The sequence below is a fragment of the Physella acuta genome, unplaced genomic scaffold, assembly GCF_028476545.2.
Source record: "Physella acuta isolate Inbredline_101_S28 unplaced genomic scaffold, ASM2847654v3 ptg000105l, whole genome shotgun sequence".
Lineage (NCBI taxonomy): Eukaryota > Metazoa > Mollusca > Gastropoda > Physidae > Physella > Physella acuta.
In genome coordinates, this window is record NW_026731625.1 from 891,723 (window position 1) to 911,219 (window position 19,497).

General features: G+C 40.4%; 2 protein-coding genes across 7 annotated transcripts in view; both read left to right on the top strand.

Annotated features, from left to right (window-relative positions):
- Nucleotides 1-181: 181 nt before the first annotated feature.
- LOC131931796 (acid phosphatase type 7) lies at nt 182-18,681 on the top strand. 6 transcript variants are annotated; one of them, XM_059288663.1, is made up of 12 exons: nt 182-238; nt 2,521-2,584; nt 3,299-3,436; nt 4,778-4,887; nt 6,922-7,035; nt 7,584-7,676; nt 8,178-8,327; nt 8,914-8,989; nt 11,523-11,643; nt 14,094-14,285; nt 17,015-17,208; nt 17,300-18,681. In XM_059288663.1, exons 3-12 carry the CDS (start codon nt 3,325-3,327, stop codon nt 17,668-17,670), a joined length of 1,533 nt encoding a protein of 510 aa, XP_059144646.1. In that variant the 5' UTR covers nt 182-238; nt 2,521-2,584; nt 3,299-3,324; the 3' UTR covers nt 17,671-18,681. The 6 variants fall into 6 exon arrangements, with proteins under 6 accessions (XP_059144646.1, XP_059144659.1, XP_059144650.1 ...); XM_059288676.1 differs by having other exon boundaries at nt 224-258; XM_059288667.1 differs by having other exon boundaries at nt 227-247.
- Nucleotides 848-19,497, top strand: part of LOC131931886 (zinc finger CCHC domain-containing protein 9) — a 63,442-nt gene continuing 44,792 nt past the window's right edge. Inside the window, exon 1 of the mRNA XM_059288725.1 lies at nt 848-854. The gene's annotated coding sequence lies outside the window, so the exon portion shown is untranslated. The remainder of the gene's footprint in view (nt 855-19,497) is intronic.

Genomic DNA, 19,497 nt, shown 5'->3' on the forward strand with positions numbered 1-19,497 from the left:
CTAGAGTCTAGTTGTTGATCCACTGTTGAAGAATTAGGCCTAGAATCTAGATCTAGATCTAGTCAGTTATTGTTATACGTAGCCTAGATCTAGATTCTAAGTCTATAGATTTTAGATAGATCTAGATCTAGATCTAGAATCTAGATCTATCTAGGAATCTACAATAATATAGAAAACTACATGATTTTTGGCCCATAGGCCTAGGCAAGGGTGCCATAGCAGACTACCACTGTTGACTGTACTGACTGTACTGTTAAAGTTAGATTAGATATTGAAATAGATCTCTATAAAATTACTAATATTATTATTTTATAATATTATAATGGAATATAGATCTAATTATAATCTATATCAATCAGCCCAGATGGATCTAGAATCTCAATCTAGATCTAGCCTACATTCTAGAATCGATTCTATTCTGGGGGTGGATTCTCGAGTCTATAATTTCTAGAATCTAGAAATATTAAATAATTAATAACTACTTAGGCCTAGATTTATATAAATATTATTATTATAATGGAATATAGGCCTAATCTATATCAATCAGTCCAAATGAATCTAGATCTAGCCTAGAATCGATTCTATTCTGGGGGTGGATTCTCTAGTCTAGAGAATAGTCCGAATAGATCGAGATCTAAAATACTAAGATGAGTTAGTAGATCTAGAAATATAGAATCTAGATCTAGATCTATTCTGATAGTTAGTAAAGTAATAACTAATTTAACTATTATTACTATTTAGTAATAACTTAGTAGATAATCTATATTAAATTTAATATCAGATCTACTACTGTACGATATCTAGATCTATCTATTAGGCCTAATTATTAAATTAATTAAATTTAGAATCTAGAACTAGAATCTAGTAGTCTAGATTGAGATTGATTTTAGTATTTTTAGAGTCTAGACTACTCTAGACTAGATTTGTTATAGTAGTATAGTCAATCAATAGTGTATAAGCCAGTATGCCAATTATTCAATTATTAATATGTAGGCTAATATAGTAATAATTAGGCTAGGCCTAATAAATTACTAGGCTTAGGCCTAATTAATAATTATACTAATTAGTAATTAATTAGAGTCTATGAAAAATTAATAAATATATTATTAGAGGGCCTACTAAACTAATTAAGTTTAACTTTATTATTCTTTTTAGTAGTGGTAGGAACATAATGAGAAATTAACAATGCAATCTAGATTTAGATTGACTCCAATTTCAGCCTGCTTTTTTTGGGGGGATTTGCTTTCATAGCCTTTGTCTAACCAGGGGTGTAGCGAGGGGGGGTGCGGACCGCACTGGGTGACACCAATTAATGAGGTGACACCAAGGCAAAAAATATCAAAATATATACAGAAAAATGATTTCCACTTTATTAAGTGATTAATTAGAGTGTTAAATAATCTTTTAAGAGCAAATTTGACAAATCCGACAAGGGTGGAGTAGGGGGGGGGGGATGACACCTAGAGTAGACGTAAAACTGGTAATGATAAAGAAAACATGTAACATCAAGCTGTATTTTTAACCGACTATAGATAAAAATCGTTAGTATTATATCTGAGCACAGTTTAAAGCAATCGCCGTGGGGGGGGGGGGGGGGGGGGAAGTTACATTAACTCAATGTTGCAAAATATGCCTGAGAATCGCTTCACTTATATATATATATATATATATATATATATATAAATTTGGCAGGCTCCTGCCTTGGGGCAATAGCGAAGGTCGGCAGTATGCCTAGTAAATCTTTGAGTGTATGTATATATATATATATATATATATATATATATATATATATATATAGGGCCTATATATATAGGGCCTATATATATATATATATATATATATATATATATATATATAGGGCCTATATATATTTATATATAATTTTTTTCGGGGGGGGGGGTGACACCATTAAGTGCCGCACCGGTTGACACCCAACCTCGCTACGCCACCATGTCTAACCAAGAACAAACTACAAGGCAGCAGTTGTTTGATTTTGGAGTTGTCTCTCCTAGAAGATTGTCTGTCCCTAGCTAACGAGCCTAATCTGCCCGAGGGTTTGAACTCGAGACTTTTCGGTTTAGCAACTATGAGCTTTACTGACTCAACATGAACAGAATAATACATGAGTGTAATGTTGGAAACAAAATAAAAGTTTATAGTTTCATCATATTGATCCATTATTTTAATCATTTAAACTTTAAAGGACATGGGGAAGGCAACCTTATTTTCTGTCAATTTGGCTAGAGAACGTTCAATATAGTATAATAATATAAACATTAGTCTAGCTCAAAGTCATTACTGTATAATGTTGCATCAATTTATAAATTAGTCGTAAAACTTCTGTATAAAAATCTGGAATTTTCCAAAAACGTCTGAAATTTCACTTCCAAAAAATAGTAGGGGCTGCATATATTTAATGCTTTAAGTGTTAAAGTTAAGCCTAGTAGTGCTTTCATTTAGTTGAGTGCAATCAATTTTACTTTATTGAATTCAATACTGATTAGGATAATTTATCCTCAGATACCTGCCTCAAAATGCACAAGACATAATTCAGAATGGGCAACTTATAAAGGATAGTTAGAAGGTGGGTAAAAAAAAGCAGCTTGTTTTGTTATTATCAGTTTCTTTTATTGGATTTACTTCTAACAACCCCACAAATAAGTATGTCTAGATTTGTAAAAATGTAAAAAAAAAAAACCACAAAATAGTAGGTCTAGATGTCTAAGGACCCCACAAAATAGTAGGTCTAGATGTCTAAGGACCCCACAAAATAGTAGGTCTAGATGTCTAAGGACCCCACAAGTTTGTTGGTTGATTGCTCCAATGACCCCACAGATTGGGAGAAGTGTTTCCTTGCATGCAGCTGTAGTTGAGCACTAGAACCAGCTTGTGTGGATCCTGTATAGAGGAGAGCCTTTAAATTCCAACTCCAATTGTAACAGCTGCACTGTGAATTGATCACATCCTGTTTGCTGTCATACACAGTAATGATATATGACATGCAGTTATTGGGAATTGCAATCAATAATATAAACATAAAATTAGCCCTGTGTGAACACACACTAAGCTGGAGAACATGTGGGTCATACTTTGTTTTCACGTAGTTAGCAACATGTGCACTGGGCACACCACACACATCTTAGGAAATACTGTGTGAAAACATATCCAGTAATAGCTGAAGACAATGAAAACAGAATCTTCACTGTAGATAGGTAAGTTTGTCTGACAGGGTACATTATATCAAATGTTTTGTACATATCTAGTGACAGTTATAAACCTGATGGTTTTTTGACCACAGATGCATGTCAGCGCCTAGGCTTGGAGATGCCATGTTTCTTGTCTCATGTCCTAACAATCCTGGCATGCTGCACTTGTCTAGCACTTAACCCTCAGGCTTCAGCTTTGTATGATTATTACCATGAACCCAACCACAGAGGTAAGTTGTCTGACCCCCACATGTAAGTTGTCTGACCCCCACAGGTAAGTTGTCTGACCCCCACATGTAAGTTGTCTGACCCCCACATGTAAGTTGTCTGACCCCCACATGTAAGTTGTCTGACCCCCACATGTAAGTTGTCTGACCCCCACAGGTAAGTTGTCTGACCCCCACAGGTAAGTTGTCTGACCCCCACAGGTAAGTTGTCTGACCCCCACATGTAAGTTGTCTGACCCCCACAGGTAAGTTGTCTGACCCCCACAGGTAAGTTGTCTGACCCCCACATGTAAGTTGTCTGACCCCCACATGTAAGTTGTCTGACCCCCACAGGTAAGTTGTCTGACCCCCACAGGTAAGTTGTCTGACCCCCACAGGTAAGTTGTCTGACCCCCACAGGTAAGTTGTCTGACCCCCACATGTAAGTTGTCTGACCCCCACATGTAAGTTGTCTGACCCCCACAGGTAAGTTGTGTGTATGTGTGAATATTCTAACATAGCTAGGTGTATGTGTGAATATTCTAACATAGCTAGGTGTATGTGTGAATATTCTAACATAGCTAGGTGTATGTGTGAATATTCTAACACAGCTAGGTGTATGAGTGAATATTCTAACATAGCTAGGTGTATGTGTGAATATTCTAACATAGCTAGGTGTATGTGTGAATATTCTAACATAGCTAGGTGTGTGTGTGTGAATATTCTAACATAGCTAGGTGTATGTGTGAATATTCTAACATAGCTAGGTGTATGTGTGAATATTCTAACATAGCTAGGTGTATGAGTGAATATTCTAACATAGCTAGGTGTATGTGTGAATATTCTAACATAGCTAGGTGTATGTGTGAATATTCTAACATAGCTAGGTGTAGGTGTGAATATTCTAACATAGCTAGGTGTATGTGTGAATCTTCTAACATAGCTAGGTGTATGTGTGAATCTTCTAACATAGCTAGGTGTATGTGTGAATATTCTAACATAGCTAGGTGTATGTGTGAATATTCTAACATAGCTAGGTGTATGTGTGAATATTCTAACATAGCTAGGTGTATGTGTGAATATTCTAACATAGCTAGGTGTGTGTGTGTGAATATTCTAACATAGATAGGTGTATGTGTGAATCTTCTAACATAGCTAGGTGTATGAGTGAATATTCTAACATAGCTAGGTGTATGTGTGAATATTCTAACATAGCTAGGTGTATGTGTGAATATTCTAACATAGCTAGGTGTATGTGTGAATATTCTAACATAGCTGGGTGTATGTGTGAATATTCTAACATAGCTAGGTGTATGTGTGAATCTTCTAACACAAAACTAGACATAAAATTACCTTTTTCAACAGCTGAACAACCAGCTGCTCCATGCAAGCCCCACCAAGTCCATTTATCTTTTGGCAACAGCATTCATGACTTCAACATTGTGTGGGCAACAGCTGAAAAGTGTATTAGCCAGGTAAATTAGAGTTGATTCCTTAAATGACTGAGGTCAATTAACTTCTAAGACACTTAAATGTCAGCATGACATATGTGAAGCTTGTTGGATTACATTTTTATTTAATCCAACAATGTGGCAACAAAATATTATCTATATATATAATTCTCTTCTGGGAGACGTTAGAAAACAAGCTGCAAGCGCGCCTAACAGTCCCCTCTCCTTAACGAGCTACTGACAGACAGTGTTTTAAAGCATATATATTCAGTGGCAGCATTGTTACTGTCGAATTCACAAATTATGAATTACTGAAAAGTAGAAAATAAAACAACTATATAGCAGCGTATGATACGCCGCGGGTCGGCTCGTTTTTTATAAGCTTTGATTTGGGTCATAGTGTCTTGTCTGTCTGTTAGTTTGTGGTTCAAACTTTACATGTATTTGTGACTTCAATGACAACACAAGAATATCAATTTTTTAAAGTTTAATTACATATTTTTAAATCAAATGTTAAGGTTATTATGTTCAGTGATAAAAAAGGAGAAAACAGGATTAAGTACTAGATGCTGCTGGATCAGGTCAGAGAGCCTACCACAGCCATACATAAAGGGCAGATGATTGTCTGAGTTAAGATACCATCAGCTTTTTAGGCAAATATTTTAAGTCATGTGTGGTGTCAGCCTCATTAAACAAATTAATTAAAAATAAATTAGGCCTGTTTTTTTTTAAACCTTAAAAACCTTTTAAAACCTTAATTCATAATTAACAGTTTCAGTTTTTAAATTCATAAACTATAAAATGAAACAAATGTGTAATACTTTTATATTTATGGTCTTTCAAAAGCTCAGAGGATTAAAGAACAACTTGTTTTCTTTAAAAGAAGCATTGGTTGCTACAGTGTAAAAGAAAGTAGAGATTTCAGTATAGACTAAGGCTTTTGACTAAAGAAAGCATGTTTGTTTTATTTTTACTTGTTTTATTTCTTAAATTGTTCAGTTTCCTAAAATGTTTATAGCCAACAATACATTTAAAAAAACCAGTCTAAATGTATATGATCTCATGCTTTGACAACTTGCTTTTATTAGATGTGGTTGTGTAGCACACAGATGGTTGTGTGGCCCACAGGTGGTTGTGTTTCCCACAGGTGGTTGTGTGGCCCTGGTTGTGTGGCCCACAGGTGGTTGTATTTCCCACAGGTGGTTGTGTGGCCCACAGGTGGTTGTGTGGCCCACAGGTGGTTGTGTTTCCCACAGGTGGTTGTGTGGCCCACAGGTGGTTGTGTGGCCCACAGATGGTTGTGTGGCCCACAGGTGGTTGTGTTTCCCACAGGTGGTTGTGTGGCCCACAGGTGGTTGTGTGGCCCACAGGTGGTTGTGTTTCCCACAGGTGGTTGTGTTTTCCACAGGTGGTTGTGTTTCCCACAGGTGGTTGTGTGGCCCACAGGTGGTTGTGTTTCCCACAGGTGGTTGTGTGGCCCTGGTTGTGTGGCCTACAGGTGGTTGTGTGGCCCACAGGTGGTTGTGTTTCCCACAGGTGGTTGTGTTTCCCATAGGTGGTTGTGTGGCCCACAGGTGGTTGTGTGGCCCACAGGTGGTTGTGTAGCCCACAGTTGGTTGTGTGGCCCACAGGTGTTTGTGTGGCCCACAGGTGTTTGTGTGGCCCACAGGTGGTTGTGTGGCCCACAGTTGGTTGTGTGGCCGACAGGTGGTTGTGTGGCCCACAGGTGGTTGTGTTTCCCACAGGTGGTTGTGTGACCCACAGTTGGTTGTGTGGCCGACAGGTGGTTGTGTGGCCCACAGGTGGTTGTGTTTCCCACAGGTGGTTGTGTGACCCACAGTTGGTTGTGTGGCCCACAGGTGGTTGTGTTTCCCACAGGTGGTTGTGTGACCCACAGTTGGTTGTGTGGCTCTCATGTAGTTGTTGCTGCAGTTAATTGAGCCTATATCCTATGTCATTGTCTTCCAATTATTTTTCCTGGTCTTAATTAAAACATTAGTGTATACTTTGTTAAAATGATCTAAAAATAATACCTGTTAAAACTGAATTTTGTCAAAGGTTAAATTTGGCCCAACTGCATGGCAACTACATAGTGAAGTGCCAGCAAGCTACAACAATTTTCTGGAGCAGAACTATTTTGGTCAACAACATTTGTATAGAGCCAAGCTGCAGGTAGCCATTTTGTTTTGTCCAAAAGTCTGCCAACATTTCAAGTAGCACTTTCTGAAACTAGCCAAACTTTTGTTTAAAAATTTAAAAATATTGATCATCATTCACCAAAATAATCATGTTGGTGATTTTGTATTCCTGTATCTGTATAAGCACTTCCATTTTTCAGAGTGAAAAAAATAAATTGAGAAAACAATCCTGTAGAATCTGGTACCAAAAACAATGCACTACCACATGGCCAGTGTTTCTTCCTTTTTTTTTGCCGGGGGGGGGGGGGGGGAGGGGGAGTGTTAGTCTTTCTTTTGGGGGCACAACACAGACACCCCTCCACCACCACTTCACCCCCCTGAAGAGATGCCTGGAAGAAAGTCTGTAATGGTTGTGAACGTTGTATAAAAGGACTTGTCTCATAACTTTGTTGTTTTTATGTGACAAGTTTAGTGGAAAAGAATTTCCTTTGCACGCACCTAATGGTAGGATTTTATTTTTAACATGTATTTGTTCTCAAACCATGTTGCTGAAAATGTGTTTTTTTCCCCAATTTTTTTCAGCATCTGTTACCAGAAACAATGTACTACTACATGGCTGTGAGCAATGAGAGCTATTCAAGAATCTTTTACTTCCAGACACCACCTGCAGGCAATGTAGGAAATCCTAGATACATTCCAATATTTCTCTGACATGACCTCTGATGTTTTTGTTTGAAATCTTGATACAGTCCAATATTTCCCTGACATGACCTCTGATGTTTTTGTTTGAAATCTTGATACAGTCCAATATTTCCCTGACATGACCTCTGACGTTTTTGTTTGAAATCTTGATACAGTCCAATATTTCTCTGACATGGCCTCTGTCCTTTTTGTTTGAAATCTTGATACAGTCCAATATTTCTCTGACATGACCTCTGATGTTTTTGTTTGAAATCTTGATACAGTCCAATATTTCCCTGACATGACCTCTGACGTTTTTGTTTGAAATCTTGATACAGTCCAATATTTCTCTGACATGGCCTCTGTCCTTTTTGTTTGAAATCTTGATACAGTCCAATATTTCCCTGACATGACCTCTGACGTTTTTGTTTGAAATCTTGATACAGTCCAATATTTCTCTGACATGACCTCCGATGTTTTTATAAAAACTTTCAGAAATGGTCTCCTGACTTTTTGATGTTTGGAGATTTAGGCATCCACTCCAACACCACCCCATCCCTGATCAACGAAGCTTTTTCTGGCAACTACACAGCTCTCTTTCATGTGGGGGACTTTGCTTACGACTTGCATGCTCAGAATGGTTTGGTGAATACCTTTTTTAATTCATTATGGATGTTATTTTAAATGCACTAGACACTTTGATAGGACCAGGACATGCACTACAGACTTTAATAGGACCAGGACATGCAATACAGACTTTAATAGGACCAGGACATGCACTACACACTTTAATAGGACCAGGACATGCACTAGAGACTTTAATAGGACCAGGACATGCACTACAGACTTTAATAGGACCAGGACATGCACTACAGACTTTAATAGGACCAGGACATGCACTACAGACTTTAATAGGACCAGGACATGCACTACAGACTTTAATAGGACCAGGACATGCACTACAGACTTTAATAGGACCAGGACATGCACTACAGACTTTAATAGGACCAGGACATGCACTACAGACTTTAATAGGACCAGGACATGAACTACAGACTTTAATAGGACCAGGACATGCACTACAGACTTTAATAGGACCAGGACATGCACTACAGACTTTAATAGGACCAGGACATGAACTACAGACTTTAATAGGACCAGGACATGCACTAGACCCCGATGCATATATTCCTATAATCTGGTGCTGTAGCAGTGCCCTTTGATTCCCTAGCTTGGTGACTACTTCATGGAGCTGATAGAACCTGTGGCTGCTTACATCCCGTACATGACGTGTCCAGGAAATCATGGTAGATAACTTACATACATATTCTAGGACAGTAATTCCCAAACTTTTTCAAGTGGCGACCCCCTTTTATAAAAAGTAAGTGACCCGCGACCCCCATAGAATTAAAAAGCCGAAATTAGTATGGAAATTAATAAGCACTAAAATAAAATTCTCTAGTAGACTTTCAATATGAACTTATCTTGATAACTGTTTTAATACGATGAGTAAAATTGCACGCTATTTACTAAACATTCTCTGTTACGTTTTTGTTAATGCCAACCTATGTCATTATCAATATTCAATTTATTTCAATTTTTTTAAATTGGAGAATAGTGTTGAAAATCTATTCTCGAAAGGCAATCAATTTTACGTTTGGGTATGAATGGTGAATACTACACCAAAATTGTGTGTGCAGCTTTTCATCTGACGCGAAATCATTCTGCAAATCAAAGAATTCTTCTTGTAATTTGTCGAGAATGCTGGCAACATCAAGGGAAGAAGAGAATGTGTAATGCGTCAGCTCAGAGAAATAGCGCCGCAGTTCATTTCCAAAAGATTCAAGATGCCCAGAAATCGCTTCTTGCTAAATTTTAATTATCTCACAATTAAATTCATCTACCACACTGCAGATTTTTTTTCAAATTTTCAATATTTCCAAGATTTATTTTCTTTGCCAATTTTGCAGCTTTGATAAAAATGCCCCGAGACTATCATGGAAAGTGATAATATTGGTTCATTTTCCCTGAAGCTTCAGGTTAAGCTTTTGTTGTTTTCCAGGCATCTGTCCTGGGCTAGTCTCCAACTGTCCCCAGGTGTATCCCATCTTCTTCAGGTCACGTCTCCAGATCTTCATTGGTTGGCCTATTTTCTTTTGCCCTGTGGATTCCAGGTGAGGGCCTGTCTTGTTATGCTGGATACAGGCTGCCTGAGTGTGTGGCTAATCCATCTCCATTTTCTCTGGAGGATCTCATCTTCAGCTGGGAGTTGGTTTGTCTGTTGCCGTAGTACTTCAGTTCTGATGATGTTAGGCGTATCTGATGTTAGGATCTTTCTGAGTCATGAGTTTATAAATGATAGTACTTTTTCTTTCTTGTGACAGTTATTCTCCATGTCTCAGCTCCATAGAGTAAAACTAGCCGTCGGTACCCGTTACACATGAATTATAGGCCTATATATTTTAATGTTATACTTGTTTGAGAAAAATATTTTATAAAAAGTTATTGGTCAAAACACTATGTAATTTACTACACGTTGAACGATATTGGTGACAAAGCAAAGAAATAACTAAATAGCTAAAAAATCCGACACATTTAAAATAACATAGACTACCAATACCTATTAGAAAAATTAAAACCAAATTATATACATTATTAGTCAGCACAACACAATATTAAATGCACACCCTGATTAAGAGACTTAGAATTAAGAAACTGAGATGATTTAGTTAAAAACCCGGCTGTTCAATGGTAGTTATGTTGTTTTTGGCTGAGCATGGGTCTGACCCCACTATCCCTTCATATGCTGATAAGACAGAAACAGGTAAACACTACTTCACCTGCCCCATGTCCCGCCAAGTCCCGATAGGCAACTTTATCATTCACATCTTTAAAAGAAAAATTGAAAAATAAAAATTCAAAATTGACGCGGTGTGTCTTGACCCCAAACCACCAGCATGGTAACTATTACACTATCATCTCAGCTATTTAGGCACTTCAGTATAGGTGCAGAATAAGTGGGGTACTTTACTTGGATTTAGAGTCAGCGTAAGAAACTTGACTACGTGAAGAGGCCCCATTATTTCAAATCAAATTTTATCCCAAATTAGCCAATTCCATAGCTAAACAAACATAGATTTATATAAAATAATTAAGGCCTGAAATAGTTTAGTATAGAAACTCATTATTGGCATAGATTCTAGATTTAGATAAAGTCTAGATCTAGAATAGTTTTTCCATAGCTCTAGATCTAGAATCTAAATAGATAAAGTAAATTTTATAAGTTTAGGCCGAGAAAATTGTACACATTTCATAGCACAAGTCTTGATAAGTAGATCTAAATCAAATTTAAATGAAATTAGTTTTGTGTTCTTTCCTTAGTTTAAACATGTGGCAGGTGACATCATTGTTCATTGCATTCTTGTTTGAATGTGCCTTTATTTTTATTTTCCTTCTTTAAATAAAATTTAGTTTATACATTTATAACATCCACCATATTATTTTCAACAAAAGTCCGTATCTTTAAGTTCTCCATATATTGCTGAACATACTGATCATGTTGCCAAAAATATTGCAGACATAGAGAGAGAGAGACAGAGAGAGTGAAGTGCACACATGGGCTTTTATATAGTAGGATAGGATAACAAACATGTTATAAATTGTTGGAAAATATACTGATGTTATGAGTTGTTGGACAATATACTGATACAATAAACTTTTGCACAAATTTTTGTTATAGATGGCATAAAATGTAAAAAAGAAGTTTCACTAAAGTCTAGCTGATCTGACAGAAGTTTCAGTAAAGTTATCTGATATGTGATGTCTTACTTGCTCACACAGAGATTAACCAGGGTACATTTGCACACTACAGAAATCGTTTTGCCATGCCAGGATCTAATTGGCCAATTCCTTTGGATGGAATGTGGTACAGTATGGATATTGGTCCTGTTCACTTTGTCAGGTGGGTGGTTGGTCTACTTGACCTTGTCAGGTGGGTGGTTGGTCTACTTGACCTTGTCAGGTGGGTAGTTGGTCTAGTTGACCTTGTCAGGTGGGTGGTTGGTCTACTTGACCTTGTCAGGTGGGTGGTTGGTCTACTTGACCTTGTCAGGTAGTTGGTCTACTTGACCTTGTCAGGTGGGTGGTCTAGTTGACCTTGTCGGGTGGTTGGTCTAGTTGACCTTGTCAGGTGGTTGGTCTAATTGACCTTGTCAGGTGGGTGGTTGGTCTAGTTGACCTTGTCAGGTGGTTGGTCTAGTTGACCTTGTCGGGTGGTTGGTCTAGTTGACCTTGTCAGGTGGGTAGTTGGTCTAGTTGACCTTGTCAGGTGGTTGGTCTAGTTGACCTTGAAATGTGGGTGGTCTAGTTGACCTTGACATGTGGTTAGTTGGTCTAGTTGACCTTGACATGTGGGTGGTTGGTCTAGTTGACCTTGTCAGGTGGGTGGTTGGTCTAGTTGACCTTGTCAGGTGGGTGGTTGGTCTAGTTGACCTTGTCAGGTGGGTGGTTGGTCTAGTTGACCTTGACATGTGGGTGGTTGGTCTAGTTGACCTTGTCAGGTGGTTGGTCTAGTTGACCTTGTCAGGTGGGTGGGTAGTCTAGTTGACCTTCTCAGGTGGGTGGTTGGTCTAGTTGACCTTGTCAGGTGGTTGGTCTAGTTGACCTTGTCAGGTGGGTGGTTGGTCTACTTGACCTTGTCAGGTAGTTGGTCTACTTGACCTTGTCAGGTGGGTGGTCTAGTTGACCTTGTCGGGTGGTTGGTCTAGTTGACCTTGTCAGGTGGTTGGTCTAGTTGACCTTGACATGTGGGTGGTTGGTCTAGTTGACCTTGTCAGGTGGGTGGTTGGTCTAGTTGACCTTGTCAGGTGGTTGGTCTAGTTGACCTTGACATGTGGGTGGTTGGTCTAGTTGACCTTGTCAGGTGGGTAGTTGGTCTAGTTGACCTTGTCAGGTGGGTGGTTGGTCTAGTTGACCTTGTCAGGTGGTTGGTCTAGTTGACCTTGTCAGGTGGGTGGTCTAGTTGACCTTGACATGTGGGTGGTTGGTCTAGTTGACCTTGTCAGGTGGTTGGTCTAGTTGACCTTGTCAGGTGGGTGGGTAGTCTAGTTGACCTTGTCAGGTGGGTGGGTGGTCTAGTTGACCTTGTCAGGTGGTTGGTCTAGTTGACCTTGTCAGGTGGGTGGTTGGTCTAGTTGACCTTCTCAGGTGGGTGGTTGGTCTAGTTGACCTTGTCAGGTGGTTGGTCTAGTTGACCTTCTCAGGTGGGTGGTTGGTCTAGTTGACCTTGTCAGGTGGGTGGGTGGTCTAGTTGACCTTGTCAGGTGGTTGGTCTAGTTAACCTTGTCAGGTGGGTGGTTGGTCTAGTTGACCTTCTCAGGTGGGTGGTTGGTCTAGTTGACCTTGTCAGGTGGTTGGTCTAGTTGACCTTGTCAGGTGGGTGGTTGGTCTAGTTGACCTTGTCAGGTGGGTGGTTGGTCTAGTTGACCTTGACATGTGGGTGGTTGGTCTAGTTGACCTTGTCAGGTGGTTGGTCTAGTTGACCTTGTCAGGTGGGTGGGTAGTCTAGTTGACCTTCTCAGGTGGGTGGTTGGTCTAGTTGACCTTGTCAGGTGGTTGGTCTAGTTGACCTTGTCAGGTGGGTGGTTGGTCTACTTGACCTTGTCAGGTAGTTGGTCTACTTGACCTTGTCAGGTGGGTGGTCTAGTTGACCTTGTCGGGTGGTTGGTCTAGTTGACCTTGTCAGGTGGTTGGTCTAGTTGACCTTGACATGTGGGTGGTTGGTCTAGTTGACCTTGTCAGGTGGGTGGTTGGTCTAGTTGACCTTGTCAGGTGGTTGGTCTAGTTGACCTTGACATGTGGGTGGTTGGTCTAGTTGACCTTGTCAGGTGGGTAGTTGGTCTAGTTGACCTTGTCAGGTGGGTGGTTGGTCTAGTTGACCTTGTCAGGTGGTTGGTCTAGTTGACCTTGTCAGGTGGGTGGTTGGTCTAGTTGACCTTGACATGTGGGTGGTTGGTCTAGTTGACCTTGTCAGGTGGTTGGTCTAGTTGACCTTGTCAGGTGGGTGGGTAGTCTAGTTGACCTTCTCAGGTGGGTGGTTGGTCTAGTTGACCTTGTCAGGTGGTTGGTCTAGTTGACCTTGTCAGGTGGGTGGGTAGTCTAGTTGACCTTTTCAGGTGGGTGGGTAGTCTAGTTGACCTTGACATGTGGGTGGTTGGTCTAGTTGACCTTGTCAGGTGGGTGGTCTAGTTGACCTTGACATGTGGGTGGTTGGTCTAGTTGACCTTGTCAGGTGGGTGGTTGGTCTAGTTGATCTTGTCAGGTAGTTGGTCTAGTTGACCTTGTCAGGTGGGTGGTTGGTCTAGCACTTTGTGTTTGCTGGTTGCTAACAATCTATTCTCTGTTGTATTTTAGCTATTCGTCCGAAGTATTTTTTACTCACTTTGGCCAGTACGTGGATGTCCAACGTCAGTGGCTAGTCAGTGATTTGGGGAATGTCAGTCGTGAAAAGACACCCTGGGTTGTGGCGTATGGCCACAGGCCTATGTACTGCAGCACCAAAATTGGAGATGATTGTTCTTTGAGGTTTTCCAGAGTTAGAGCAGGGTAAGAGGAATCTTCTTCACATTTCTTTCATAATAATAAGCAGGTTTTAGCTTTGATGAAGGTCTGCCCATATAGTACATAGTACTCCATATGGTGGATAGTAGACTCCATATGGTGGATGGTAGACTCCATATGGTGGATGGTAGACTCCATATGGTGGATGGTAGACTACATATGGTGGATGGTAGACTCTTTATGGTGGATAGTAGACTCCATATGGTGGATGGTAGACTCCATATAGTGGATGGTAGACTCCATATGGTGGATGGTAGACTCCATATGGTGGATGGTAGACTCCATATAGTGGATGGTAGACTCCATATGGTGGATGATAGACTACATATGGTGGATGGTAGACTCCATATGGTGGATGGTAGACTCCATATGGTGGATGGTAGACTCCATATGGTGGATGGTAGACTCCATATGGTGGATGGTAGACTCCATATGGTGGATGGTAGACTCCATATGGTGGATGGTAGACTCCATATGGTGGATGGTAGACTCCATATGGTGGATGGTAGACTAATTGTGTTGCCTTTGACTGTACTTGTGTGGCCTGTACTTGTGTGGCCTGTACTTGCATGGCCTGTACTTGCGTGGCCTGTACTTGTGTGGCCTGTACTTGTGTGGCCTGTACTTGTGTGGCCTGTACTTGCATGGCCTGTACTTGCGTGGCCTGTACTTGCGTGGCCTGTACTTGTGTGGCCTATACTTGTGTGGCCTGTACTTGTGTGGCCTATACTTGTGTGGCCTGTACTTGCGTGGCCTGTACTTGTGTGGCCTGTACTTGTGTGGCCTGTACTTGTGTGGCCTGTACTTGTGTGGCCTGTACTTGTGTGGCCTGTACTTGCATGGCCTGTACTTGCATGGCCTGTACTTGTGTGGCCTATACTTGTGTGGCCTGTACTTGTGTGGCCATTACTTGCGTGGCCTGTACTAGTGTGGCCATTACTTGCGTGGCCTGTACTTGTGTAGCCTTTGACTGTACTTGTGTAGCCATTACTTGCGTGGCCTGTACTTGCGTGGCCTGTACTTGTGTGGCCATTACTTGCGTGGCCTGTACTTGTGTAGCCTTTGACTGTACTTGTGTGGCCTGTACTTGTGTGGCCTGTACTTGTGTGGCCTGTACTTGTGTGGCCTGTACTTGTGTGGCCTGTACTTGTGTGGCCTGTACTTGTGTGGCCTGTACTTGTGTGGCCTGTACTTGTGTGGCCTGTACTTGTGTGGCCTGTACTTGTGTGGCCTGTACTTGTGTGGCCTGTACTTGTGTGGCCTGTACTTGTATGGCCTGTACATGTGTGGCCTGTACTTGTGTGGCCTGTACTTGTGTGGCCTGTACTTGTGTGGCCTGTACTTGCAAGTCCAGTACTTGTGTGGCCTGTACTTGTGTGGCCTGTACTTGTGTGGCCTGTACTTGTGTGGCCTGTACTTGTGTGGCCTGTACTTGTGTGGCCTGTACTTGTGTGGCCTGTACTTGTGTGGCCTGTACTTGTGTGGCCTGTACTTATGTGGCCTTTGACTGTACTTGTGTGGCCTGTACTTGTGTGGCCTGTACTTGTGTGGCCTATACTTGTGTGGCCTGTACTTGTGTGGCCTCTACTTGTGTGGCCTATACTTGTGTGGCCTGTACTTGTGTGGCCTGTACTTGTGTGGCCTGTACTTGTGTGGCCTGTACTTGTGTGGCCTGTACTTGTGTGGCCTGTACTTGTGTGGCCTGTACTTGTGTGGCCTGTACTTGCGTGGCCTGTACTTGCGTGGCCTGTACTTGTGTGGCCTGTACTTGTGTGGCCTGTACTTGTGTGGCCTGTACTTGTGTGGCCTGTACTTGTGTGGCCTATACTTGTGTGGCCTGTACTTGTGTGGCCTATACTTGTGTGGCCTTTGACTGTACTTGTGTGGCCTTTGACTGTACTTGTGTGGCCTGTACTTGTGTGGCCTGTACTTGTGTGGCCTGTACTTGTGTGGCCTATACTTGTGTGGCCTGTACTTGCGTGGCCTGTACTTGTGTGGCCTGTACTTGTGTGGCCAGTACTTGTGTGGCCAGTACTTGTGTGGCCTATACTTGTGTGGCCTGTACTTGCGTGGCCTGTTCTTGTATGGCCAGTACTTGTGTAGCCTTTGGCTGTACAAAGGTTTGGGGTGAAGGGGGAGAATCAAATCCAATAAGGGCTCACGTGATTTTCTTAAAGCAATATTTCCAAAAACACTTTTTTCTATAATAAATAGTAGGCCTTATTCAAGTCAGCTATTTTGGTACATCTGATTATCCCTATAACTAAATAGTTACATTTAAAACAAGGCTCTTTACTGTTGGAGATTTACATTTCTAAAATACAGATACCACATCTCTGTCTTTCAAAAGATGTCACCCATAACTTGAAAACAAAAATAGATAATAACATTGTTTGGTGTTGAACTTTTTATCTTTGTTAAATTATACATTTTTAACAAATTTGATAAAGGAAAAAGCAATAAGTGTACTGAGAAGTCAGAAAAAAAATGTCCTTTTTGTGTGTTCTCTGGTCACATCACTGAATTTATCTCTTCATGCTTTTTCCTTTCATCAGCCTAGAAGATATATTTGTTGATAAATTTCTTTCTTCCCCATTGGTTCCATCAGCCTAGAAGATATATTTGTTGATACATTTCTTTCTTCCCCATCGGTTCCATCAGTCTAGAAGATATATTTGTTGATAAATTTCTTTCTTCCCCATTGGTTCCATCAGCCTAGAAGATATATTTGTTGAGTTTCAAGTGGACCTAATAATTCAAGCTCATGAACACAACTATGAGCGGCTGTGGCCAGTTTACAAGTGGAAGGTTGGGCCAAAGTCCTACATCAACCCCCCTCTGCCAGTTCAAATCATAACAGGGGCCGCCGGCAGCATAGAGAGGACAGACCATTTTCCAACTTTGAAACGTCAGTCATTTCTTTACTTTTGCTTTTATAGATTGTGTTGTGAAGAGAGTACAAAAAAATCAAAGTACTGAAATTTTTTATATATTTTTAGCTGAATGGTCAGCATTTCGTCTAGATGAAGCTGCCCTCAACAGCTATGGTCGTCTGCTTGTGAAAAACTTGAGCCATTTATACTGGGAACAACGGTCTATTGACAACCACACTATACTAGACAGCATTTGGATTGTTAAAAACACAAAGACTACCAGCCCGCCCTCCTACAAGTTTGTTGTTGTCGTTGTTGTCAGCTGCACTGTTTTAGCTGCGCTCTTGTTGATTAACTGTGCCTTGTACATTGGCCTTCTCCTCAAGCAATATAATAAACATACGTGTATGTTCCCAAGGTTGACTCCCTACACTAGGCTCACTTCCCTTGAGACTGGTCCCTCTCATGGTGGTATGTCTGTAGCTGATCAAACATGATCTCATTGTGGCTATGTGGCATTAAAATGGCCCATGACAAAAGGAACAGTGACAATTAGACTCCTAACAAAGCTGCTCTCATCATTATGACTCCTGCCTAAACAACTCCTGTCATCACAGCTTTCAACAAATATGTCCCCACCTCAAAGGATCCAGTCATTAGAACTCCAGACAAAAGGGCCCCTGTCTCTACTGCTCCCTAAGTTTCCTGCCAAACTGGCCGATTCAATAAGGCCCCTTCCAGTAGTACTATTTCATCAATGCACTTCACAGATAGCTTAGTCAACAGCCTCAAATAATGTATGTCACTTTTGGTTGGCAGGCCTTATTATTACAATATTCAATCTTGTATATCAAATAGTTTTAAATGTAAGTATCATCCAGTTATAATGTCCAGTGAAACAAGCCAGCAGCAGGCTGTACACATGTTGGAAGAGTTGGGGTAGACGTCCGTTTTGATTATTATTCTTGTCGTGACCAGTACACAATGTACATCCTGTAAACACAGTGTGTAGCTTACAGTTAAACTTCCGTAAAAGTGTGTGGTTGTTAAATAGATTGGTGAAGTCTATCAAAATTGGTTTAAAGATTTCGAGCTGTTCGTGTGAAGCCAATATGCAGAGAGCCCTTGGCTTATGTCAGTTTATCAGGTCACTGGTCATTTTGTTGAGAGCTTTTTGTCATGAGTCATTTTATCCAGCTAATTTGCATTTATCATTTTGACTACCAACTTTGGCTGGTCTGTGATCAAGCATGATCTTGGCTGGTCTGTGATCAAGCATGATCTTGGCTGGTCTGTGATCAAGCATGATCTTGTCTGGTCTGTGATCAAGCATGATCTTGTCTGGTCTGTGATCAAGCATGATCTTGGCTGGTCTGTGATCTTGTTTTAATTATTTATATGTATGTACATATTTAAATAAAGGTTCAAATTGTTTTGTTAATTTTAAATACATTTTACATTCCAAGCTTTTGCCATGTTTTTATTAGATTAAAATTAAAGCATTTATAGTATAAAAACATTGCTAGAATTGATTTATTTTTAATGTGGGGGAGGGTTACTGATGTCATCTTATTAGTCATACAAGACAGGCTATAACATGCATTCTTCTATAACCAGGCAAAAAAAAAGTTTTTTCTGGCCAAGAACAACAAAATTTGGAAGTTTATCTCTACACTCCAGTCAACATACACTTGTCTATGTACTTGTCCAGTCAACATACACTTGTCTATGTACTTGTCCAGTCAACATACACTTGTCTATGTACTTGTCCAGTCAACATACACTTGTCTATGTACTTGTCCAGTCAACATACACTTGTCTATGTACTTCAGGGATGTGACTTTTCCGAATTTTAGCGGAAATCCGATTTTTCCGTTTCAGCTGCAATTTTCCTCCGCTGATTTAATTTTTGCCGAATTTTTCCGCCGATCTTCGATTTTTTCCGAAGTTTTAAAAAATTAGGGAAAAAAAAACGAAAATGTTATCTACGGAAACGGCCGACTTGCGCATTCCATATATTCGTATATTAATCGAGAATTACAGTACTTAGGTCAAATATGCACATTTCTTTTTAATTAGACGATTGCGCTAGGTCTGACGGTGCTAAATTTAGTATAAAAAATTGATCTAGGTCAAGATTCAGAATTTCAGTATTTTTCAGAACGCAAATTTTTGGTCCAAATTTTCCGCTGAAATCAGTTGAATATTTATCAAAAACGCGGGAAAAGTAATCTAAAATAATGCCTTTCTTCAAATGAAACTCGCATCTCACAAGCCTGGTATTCTAGCTATCAATATAGCCTAATTTACCTTTCTGTATTTTA